We start from the raw sequence: 9,849 nt of genomic DNA, 5'->3' as shown, positions 1-9,849 counted from the left end.
TGCCAGTGATTTTACAATCAGGAACGCATAAGGACTGTCTCTACATTGAGCACAAGCTCTTAAACTCTACCAGTCGCAGTATTTTTTCACTGGGCAGTTATGGTCATGAGTGGAGAACATGTCTATCCAAAACTCACGATTGAAGCCAGTTAATTTATAGTATTTAGGGTTAGGAAGTGGTGAAGTTCTTGTATGACCAATGAACTCATTTTCAACTCCCTTACTTAAGTTTGAATATAATATAGCTTGCTTTCTATCCCAAATGCCAGGTGTTACAATCTTTGAAAATTCATTTTTCCTCGGAAGCATTGCATCATAATTGAAAACATTCTTGAAGTCTTCATTGGGTTCAGAGATTTGAAATCTTATACGTAATGGATTTTCTTTCTCTTTAGCTACTTCATTGAATGGTGAGAATACAAAATGACAGTCATGAGTTCCATCTTCATTTTCATTAAATTCATAATGAAAGTCTATAAGTTGTGGCTGACTACCTTCTTCTTTCAGTTGTGCAAGAAACTCACGTAAAGGCTGTAAAGTTTGTACTTCAATGTTGAACTTTTTCTCGAACATCTCATTAAATGAAATCATACATTGCAACAATGTTGTATCGTCTTTAAAGTATTTGTATATGTGAATGTTTTGGGCGCTTAAAGACTGTTCGTCATTTTCTATCTCGACTTGAAGTATAAAGTCAACTTTCTGAAAGCACGTGTTATATACATAGATGTTATGCCAATGTACTTCTCTTCATTTATGTTCACAATCCAGTCTGTTGGAAACTTAAACGTTACTCTGTTCCCCTTTATTTTGACGTCAGGGTTTTCACTACTGAACGCAACAGATAAAGGTATTTGTCTATACATTTAATTCGATAAAAATAAACCATTTACTCTTTCTTCACTTCAGCTTCTTTAGCTTTTGCTTCAGCTTCTTCTCTAGCTTTCTTCGCCAGAGCAAACGTGGGTTCTTTTGTTCTCAGCAGCTAATGCAGCAAGTTGTTTTTCACTAAGTTTCTCTTTGGTCTCTCTGGCTTTTGTTCTTGTTTTTGTTCCTTCAGTTCGGATAAAATTTGCTCACGAATTTCTTTCTTCAATGCTTCAACATCTATGACCCCTTGGGTCTTGTCCGTAGGGCTTGTCTGAGTCATTTGACTGCAGATAAAAAACAAAATTAAAACTTTAACCGATGTAAAATGAGCTTGTCAAAATCAGAGCGAGAGTCTATTATATTAAATGACGCAAGAGGAATACAACATCCTTTCTATTACGTAAGTCAGAGTAAAGATGGTAAAATATACGTAAGAAAAAGAAAGGTTCCATTAGCGAATGCAGAGAGCGACAACATTAAGGTGTCTGGCAAGGGTGAAGTCCACGAAGTAATAAAACCTTCTATTCAAACTGAAAAGTCAATAGAACAGAAGAAAAGAAGCCAGATGTTCTTTCAATAACGAACCAAGAGCTTATTGCAAAGTTCGTGAATTTCATTGAAAAACAAACCGAGTCAAAGAACCCTGACCCACCAGTGAAAGAAGTTGAGACAAAAGAGAATGTACAGTTCATTGAAAATGTCAAGAAACAACTTCCACCACGAATGCCAAGAAGAAGAGTGAGAATAATGAAGTAAATAGATATTTTTATCCGAAGTAAAACATGCAGAACGAACAGTTAAACGAATTTACTCCAGCAGAGCATATTCATCAGATTCGCTCATATTTCGATATCATAGACAATGCAGTTCAAATTGGTGACACTAATAGAAAATATTCTGACGCAAAGATTCCATCACAACCTGGAACTGCTAAAGATAACACATGGGTAACATTCAATCTCTCACCTCCTGGTGAAAATATGTTGGACCTTTACAATACATTCATTACGTATAAAATGGAAGGTCAATTTATTGTAGATAAAGAAATTGGTTCAGGTTCCAATAAAACAAACCCACCAGGATTTTGGATTGGTTTCGATGACGCTTTCTATGCAGTTGCTGGATATCAAATCCTTGCAAATGGTCGTATCGTATATTCTCAAGACAACGCAAGAGAAGAAGCATATATAACTTCAAACTCACAAACTACCGAACAAATAAAGAAAGTAGATGTTTTCTCAAAGACTCGACATGAAGATGTATGGAGTCATTCGGGAACATGCAGAACAGGACAAATTGTTAGTGGCCAATTACAGCAGGAAAATCATTTGATTTTAAGCTTCGTTTAAGAATTCCTGTTAGAAAGTTTTTACCATTAGAAGCTATAAGATTTATTCCTGCATTTGCTGGTAAACATTCAGCTTAAAGTAAAGTTCAGTAGCGACGCATTACAATGCACATCTATATCTGTAAATGATATCATTGCTTTCAATCCAACTCTTAAAGTTGCATTTGCTTCAGATTCAAATCCACCGACAAATAAATTTGTTCCATGGAATGAACCATTCACTATGATAACGAAGGCAGTAGAAGCTAGTGGAACAGTTACTATTACAACTGTAACCCAGCAACTATTTCGAACAAAGATGGATTTTAATGAATGTTTCATTCATCCAAAGTCATTCTCTTTAGACCCTAACATTTATACAGAACTTGTAGAACATTATACAAACGAGGCTTTATGTTTTCCTGTTAAAGTTATGGATTGGATTCCTATGGACGGTTCATTCTCAAAGATACAGATAGTTCAAGTGCAACATTTACAGCAGCTTATACGCCTATTAATGTTAAAAGTATTTGGGCACTATTTAGAAAGAAAGACAACTATTATGTTAATTTTGAGAACCCTAAGTTTAATATCTTCAGCTTTCCATGGGAGCTTATGGAAATATGCCTGCAGAACCTGAAAAATCATATGGACCTGTATTTTATGAAATGGTTGCGAACGCTGCAATACAAACAATGATATGATAGGATTTAATGAAGATGTTATGAGGTCATTGGTGGATGATGGTAGTGTGGAACATAAATGGGATAGCTATGACAACACACATTTCTTATGTGGTTTTCCAACTGAAGTGGACTTTTGCTTCCAGCAAGGTCAAACATCTACTGCTCCAATAACATACAAATTGTCTGTTAAAGGACCTATTGAACTAGCAACTGAAAACGTACCAAAGCCACTTATTGGATTTATGAGGGATTGTTGCTTTGCCATTCAGGTGCGTGCTAATGGAATCCCATAATAAGATTAGATGACTATAACTTAGCTACGGACGACAGTGAGGAATAAAGGATGAACGTTTATTTTTAAAGCTTATAAATGAGTTCTTCATCAAGCTCTCGTGAACCTTCACCATCTATGAAACAAACTTTACCAAACGATTATGGAGCACCTATTGAATATTTCTTACGAGCTGCACAATGGCAAAGAGCAGTCTCACCAAGGTTAGGTGTTCCACCAGCTCCTGTCAAAAATAGCATTTGGTCAAGTCCTTATATAAAATATGGTCTCCCACTAGGTTTGCTAGTTACAGCAGGAGCAGTAATGATGTTGAAAAGAAATAAAGCAAATGTTGTAAATAATACTGAAGTAGCTGAAGTTAAACAAACTCCAACACCTTCGCCAAAACCAACGCCTTCACAAGCAAAACCTTAGTTAGTATACATAAGTCGTGTACTGTGGCACTGCGTTCCTCCGTACGCATTACTTGTGAATTTGACACTTTACAAAACCGGTAACGTATATTTTACAACACAAACACAAACACCAACTTAACCTTAAATATTTATAAAGCCGCCAACCACTTCACCTCACTACTGTAAAAAATAAACGTTCTCACTTACAAAAGTATTGCAACTCTTCCCATTGCTGTGCTTCACACAATAGTTCATATTCTTCAGTATCGCTGCTGTCGCTCCAATCGTCAGAGTCAAAGTCACTGTCAAAATAAATGTTAGTAAGTTTTGACAAAGCTAATGAAACACGCTTACCGTTTGTATCATATGCTTGTATAAACTTTCCATTCTTCATTCCTTCATAAACGCTCAAACTAACTTTACCCTTTCTCCCTCGTATCTGATAGAATGTATTTTCACGAGGAACGAAGAACAAATTCTTGAACTCATGACCGTTGTAGTTTGTTATCTCAATAGTTTTCGTCATTTATATAAAAATAAAATAAAAAATAAACTTAAAAATTAATGATATCACCACCCTCACACGTATGAAAACATAGCACAAAAATAAATTTAGGTGAAGTGGTGAGATCTCACCTCTTTTTTCACCTGTTTTTTCACCCTGTTGAATTCATTGCTTTATAACTCTCTGTCGTCTGCTTTCTCCAACTCTTCTAACTTCTTCTTAAGTTCAGCAATGTTGTCCTCATGAAGTTTAATCTTTCTCAAAATTCCTTCTTTATCTAATGGTTGCTTTATCTTTCTAAACTGAACTCTACCATCCTTCATAGTATGAATGTAAAAACCTTCTGGAATAATTCCTGATTTAATGTATTCTACCAAAAACTTTTGTTTCATTGCTTCAGTGACTTTAGTCGTCATTTCAATCAAATAAAAATTTTAATATTAAATAAAAATAACGTTATTTTTTCAGTAAGGAAACGCAGGAGTTTTACGATTTATTTGTGGTGTAGGTTCTGGTTTAAATGTTGGAGTCGGTTTTGGAGTTGACTTTTGAACAGGAGTTTGTAATTCCATAGGTTCAGGAGTCATTGAAGGTGTTGTTTGTGAAGGCGTTGGTTTTGGCGATGGTGTCGGAGTTTGTTTAACTTCAGCTACTTCAGTATTATTTACAACATTTGCTTTATTTCTTTTCAACATCATTACTGCTCCTGCTGTAGCTAGCAAACCTAGTGGGAGACCATATTTATATAAGGACTTGACCAAATGCTATTTTTGACAGGAGCTGGTGGAACACCTAACCTTGGTGAGACTGCTCTTTGCCATTGTGCAGCTCGTAAGAAATATTCAATAGGTGCTCCATAATCGTTTGGTAAAGTTTGTTTCATAGATGGTGAAGGTTCACGAGAGCTTGATGAAGAACTCATTTATAAGCTTTAAAAATAAACGTTCATCCTTTATTCCTCACTGTCGTCCGTAGCTAAGTTATAGTCATCTAATCTTATTATGGGATGCCATTAGCACGCACCTGAATGGCAAAGCAACAATCCCTCATAAATCCAATAAGTGGCTTTGGTACGTTTTCAGTTGCTAGTTCAATAGGTCCTTTAACAGACAATTTGTATGTTATTGGAGCAGTAGATGTTTGACCTTGCTGGAAGCAAAAGTCCACTTCTGTTGGAAAACCACATAAGAAATGTGTGTTGTCATAGCTATCCCATTTATGTTCCACACTACCATCATCCACCAATGACCTCATAACATCTTCATTAAATCCTATCATATCATTGTTTGTATTGCAAGCGTTCGCAACCATTTCATAAAATACAGGTCCATATGATTTTTCAGGTTCTGCAGGCATATTTCCATAAGCTCCCATGGAAAGCTGAAGATATTTAAACTTAGGGTTCTCAAAATTAACATAATAGTTGTCTTTCTTTCTAAATAGTGCCCAAATACTTTTAACATTAATAGGCGTATAAGCTGCTGTAAATGTTGCACTTGAACTATCTGTATTCTTTGAGAATGAACCGTCCATAGGAATCCAATCCATAACTTTAACAGGAAAACATAAAGCCTCGTTTGTATAATGTTCTACAAGTTCTGTATAAATGTTAGGGTCTAAAGAGAATGACTTTGGATGAATGAAACATTCATTAAAATCCATCTTTGTTCGAAATAGTTGCTGGGTTACAGTTGTAATAGTAACTGTTCCACTAGCTTCTACTGCCTTCGTTATCATAGTGAATGGTTCATTCCATGGAACAAATTTATTTGTCGGTGGATTTGAATCTGAAGCAAATGCAACTTTAAGAGTTGGATTGAAAGCAATGATATCATTTACAGATATAGATGTGCATTGTAAGGCGTCGCTACTGAACTTTACTTTAAGCTGAATGTTTCCTGCAAAAGCTGGAATAAATCGAATAGCTTCTAATGGAAGGAATCTTCTAACAGGAATTCTTAAACGAAGCTTAAAATCAAATGATTTTCCTGCTGTAATTGGACCACTAACAATTTGTCCTGTTCTGCATGTTCCCGAATGACTCCATACATCTTCATGTCGAGTCTTTGAGAAAACATCTACTTTCTTTATTTGTTCGGTAGTTTGTGAGTTTGAAGTTATATATGCTTCTTCTCTTGCGTTGTCTTGAGAATATACGATACGACCATTTGCAAGGATTTGATATCCAGCAACTGCATAGAAAGCGTCATCGAAACCAATCCAAAATCCTGGTGGGTTTGTTTTATTGGAACCTGAACCAATTTCTTTATCTACAATAAATTGACCTTCCATTTTATACGTAATGAATGTATTGTAAAGGTCCAACATATTTTCACCAGGAGGTGAGAGATTGAATGTTACCCATGTGTTATCTTTAGCAGTTCCAGGTTGTGATGGAATCTTTGCGTCAGAATATTTTCTATTAGTGTCACCAATTTGAACTGCATTGTCTATGATATCGAAATATGAGCGAATCTGATGAATATGCTCTGCTGGAGTAAATTCGTTTAACTGTTCGTTCTGCATGTATTTACTTCGATAAAAATATCTATTTACTTCATTATTCTCACTCTTCTTCTTGGCATTCGTGGTGGAAGTTGTTTCTTGACATTTTCAATGAACTGTACATTCTCTTTTGTCTCAACTTCTTTCACTGGCGGGTCAGGGTTCTTTGACTCGGTTTGTTTTTCAATGAAATTCACGAACTTTGCAATAAGCTCTTGGTTCGTTATTGAAAGTACATCTGGCTTCTTTTCTTCTGGTTCTATTGACTTTTCAGTTTGAATAGAGAGGCTTAACATGGGCTTCACCCTTGCCATGCACCTTAATGTTGTCGCTTTCTGCATTCGCTAATGGAACCTTTCTTTTTCTTACGTATATTTTACCATCTTTACTCTGACTTACGTAATAGAAAGGATGTTGTATTCCTCTTGCGTCATTTAATATAATAGACTCTCGCTCTGATTTTGACAAGCTCATTTTACATCGGTTAAAGTTTTAATTTTGTTTTTTATCTGCAGTCAAATGACTCAGACAAGCCCTACGGACAAGACCCAAGGGGTCATAGATGTTGAAGCATTGAAGAAAGAAATTCGTGAGCAAATTTTATCCGAACTGAAGGAACAAAAACAAGAACAAAAGCCAGAGAGACCAAAGAGAAAACTTAGTGAAAAACAACTTGCTGCATTAGCTGCTGGAAGACAAAAGAACCCACGTTTGCTGGCGAAGAAAGCTAGAGAAGAAGCTGAAGCAAAAGCTAAAGAAGCTGAAGCAAAGAAAGAGTAAATGGTTTATTTTTATCCGAATTAAATGTATAGACAAATACCTTTATCTGTTGCGTTCAGTAGTGAAAACCCTGACGTCAAAATAAAGGGGAACAGAGTAACGTTTAAGTTTCCAACAGACTGGATTGTGAACATAAATGAAGAGAAGTACATTGGCATAACATCTATGTATATAACACGTGCTTTCAGAAAGGTTGACTTTATACTTCAAGTCGAGATAGAAAATGACGAACAGTCTTTAAGCGCCCAAAACATTCACATATACAAATACTTTAAAGACGATACAACATTGTTGCAATGTATGATTTCATTTAATGAATGTTCGAGAAAAAGTTTAACATTGAAGTACAAACTTTACAGCCTTTACGTGAGTTTCTTGCACAACTGAAAGAAGAAGGTAGTCAGCCACAACTTATAGACTTTCATTATGAATTTAATGAAAATGAAGATGGAACTCATGACTGTCAGTTTGTTGTATTCTCACCATTCAATGAAGTAGCTAAAGAGAAAGAAAATCCATTACGTATAAGATTTCAAATCTCTGAACCAAGTGATGATTTCAAGAATGTTTTCAATTATGATGCAATGCTTCCGAGGAAAAATGAATTTTCAAAGATTGTAACACCTGGCATTTGGGATAGAAAGCAAGCTATATTATATTCAAACTTAAGTAAGGGAGTTGAAAATGAGTTCATTGGTCATACAAGAACTTCACCACTTCCTAACCCTAAATACTATAAATTAACTGGCTTCAATCGTGAGTTTTGGATAGACATGTTCTCCACTCATGACCATAACTGCCCAGTGTTCTTACCTCCAGACCATAAGGACTGTCTCTACATTGAAGCACAACTCTTAAACTCTACCATCGCAGTATTGTAAATGACCACATGAGCTTATTTTTATCACGAATGACCTCATTGCTGACAAAAATAAATGACCTCAGAACTTCAACTTACGAATAAAGCTTGTTTTAGTCGTTATTGAGAAGTTAAACTTCTCTCAAAGCAAGGTTGACAGACTTACATAAGTCAAATCCAATCTCTTGACCGTCATAAAGTGCTTTGTAAAGTTTCATTAAACTGAACTCAGAGTCTTTGTCATATGTTCCAACAGGTATGTGAATGTTCTTTCTCTTCATTGTAATAGCATTGTATAGCTTCAGGAAACATTTCATTAGCGGTTAAAGCAATAACATCTTGCTTCACGCCTTTCATTCTGCAGTGAAATGCAACTTCATTTAAATCATTCGTGAGTAAGTCTATGTAAGTCTTCTTTCCACAAAATATTGACTTGTATGCTAAACTTTGTTTTCCAGGTGTTATTTCTGCGAAGTCAGAATGAAATGACCAAGGTTTTTCCTAAAGTTCTCTACCGTATCTCTTCTTAAACTCTGCTGCAAGCTTTGGTATGTCTTCATTGAAAATATGCATGCTATCACAGTCCTGGTAAAATATTTGAAGTCCCATATCTTCTGCAGTACAGAATACTTCACACATTATTCTCTTCGACATAGACAGAATGTTAACACCAAGTGGACAGAAGTTAAAGTGTCTGCAAATGCTTTTCGTTAGCTTGAAAATAGTTTTATCTGAACCATCCAAACCTTCGAACTTCACTATATGGTTGTAGTTTCTGATGGCATATCTTATAGCATCTTTGTCATTTACTATGGTTATTTTTGACTCAATAGGAGATAGAATAGTTTTACCATAAATACTGTTCAGAATGAGCTTTATATTTTCTTGCAAAGGATTTCCTTCTTTCTTATACTTTAACCTTAACTCAAACAACTTCTTTACTTCATCTCTTATTCTAATATCTCTGTTTCCATCGTAATAGTATCCTTGCAACACTTCACATTTGACACCTTGATATTTTATGAGGTCTTGTAATGTTATATGGTCAACATACATTAAACAGCAAGTGTTTGAACTTCTGGGAACGTTAAGTTCTGGATTTAGTTCAGGGTCACAAACTATTAAAGGAAAGTGTCTATGTATTCCAATCTCTGTTATCTTAATGAGAACAAAGAAACCAGACATAAACTTTTCACCAATGGGTTCCTTTTGGTCGTCATCGAATAAATGTCTCATGAGATACTCTGTGCTTAACATTTCTTTCTTCATAACCTTTGGAATACCTTCTAAAGTATAAAGTCTTGCTATAGCTGATGGATATAATGAAACAGCGTCGAAATCAGCAATGAGTTTCTTTTCGCTCTTTTGTTTAATGTTATCTGACAACATACATCTTCCACCTTGAATACAGCGTGAAATAAATTCTCTTGGTTTATTTGAGAGGTCATAAAGATTTCCATTCGGGAAGTACACTCTGTTCTCAAATAATTTGTTAGCAATAGAACAAATACTAACGTAGTCATATACGTTTAAATCAAACTCTTTCAATATGTCATTGCGGAACTTAACAAAACCTTCTCTTAAAATTCTTACATCTTGTTTGCAATAAAATGTACTATACTTTTCTAAG

The 9,849-nt window shown here is 35.3% G+C and overlaps 4 protein-coding genes and 6 pseudogenes across 10 annotated transcripts, besides 2 other annotated features; 4 read left to right on the top strand and 6 right to left on the bottom strand.

Moving 5' to 3' along the window:
• Positions 1 to 87: 87 nt before the first annotated feature.
• Positions 88 to 3,223: a mobile genetic element.
• TVAGG3_1069170 lies at positions 1,653 to 2,785 on the top strand (annotated as a pseudogene). Its single transcript has one exon. A coding segment is annotated over exon 1 (1,133 nt).
• TVAGG3_1069160 lies at positions 2,922 to 3,223 on the top strand (annotated as a pseudogene). The gene has a single exon. A coding segment is annotated over exon 1 (302 nt).
• Positions 3,224 to 3,572: 349 nt separating this feature from the next.
• Positions 3,573 to 9,849: part of a mobile genetic element that runs on past the window's edge.
• On the bottom strand, positions 3,770 to 4,096 carry TVAGG3_1069140 (uncharacterized protein; the record flags this gene model as incomplete). The annotated part of the gene is made up of 1 exon (XM_051256309.1): positions 3,770 to 4,096. One exon carries the CDS (start codon positions 4,094 to 4,096, stop codon positions 3,770 to 3,772), a length of 327 nt encoding a protein of 108 aa, XP_051076476.1.
• On the bottom strand, positions 4,249 to 4,491 carry TVAGG3_1069130 (uncharacterized protein; the record flags this gene model as incomplete). The annotated part of the gene is made up of 1 exon (XM_051256308.1): positions 4,249 to 4,491. One exon carries the CDS (start codon positions 4,489 to 4,491, stop codon positions 4,249 to 4,251), a length of 243 nt encoding a protein of 80 aa, XP_051076475.1.
• TVAGG3_1069120 (kinase C, putative-related family) lies at positions 4,540 to 4,773 on the bottom strand (the record flags this gene model as incomplete). Its single annotated transcript, XM_051256307.1, has 1 exon — positions 4,540 to 4,773. The coding sequence occupies one exon, from the start codon at positions 4,771 to 4,773 to the stop codon at positions 4,540 to 4,542; it is 234 nt and encodes a 77-aa protein (XP_051076474.1).
• On the bottom strand, positions 5,224 to 5,812 carry TVAGG3_1069110 (annotated as a pseudogene). The gene has a single exon. A coding segment is annotated over exon 1 (589 nt).
• On the bottom strand, positions 6,051 to 6,601 carry TVAGG3_1069100 (annotated as a pseudogene). The gene has a single exon. A coding segment is annotated over exon 1 (551 nt).
• TVAGG3_1069090 (uncharacterized protein) lies at positions 7,100 to 7,360 on the top strand (the record flags this gene model as incomplete). The annotated part of the gene is made up of 1 exon (XM_051256306.1): positions 7,100 to 7,360. The coding sequence occupies one exon, from the start codon at positions 7,100 to 7,102 to the stop codon at positions 7,358 to 7,360; it is 261 nt and encodes an 86-aa protein (XP_051076473.1).
• TVAGG3_1069080 lies at positions 7,385 to 8,238 on the top strand (annotated as a pseudogene). The gene has a single exon. A coding segment is annotated over exon 1 (854 nt).
• TVAGG3_1069070 lies at positions 8,378 to 9,404 on the bottom strand (annotated as a pseudogene). The gene has a single exon. A coding segment is annotated over exon 1 (1,027 nt).

This window comes from Trichomonas vaginalis (assembly GCF_026262505.1).
Source record: "Trichomonas vaginalis G3 chromosome Unknown ctg_85, whole genome shotgun sequence".
In the NCBI taxonomy this organism is placed as follows: Eukaryota; Parabasalia; order Trichomonadida; family Trichomonadidae; genus Trichomonas; species Trichomonas vaginalis.
The sequence above is the reverse complement of the archived record's forward strand: the minus strand, read 5'-3'. Positions and strand labels throughout refer to the sequence as shown.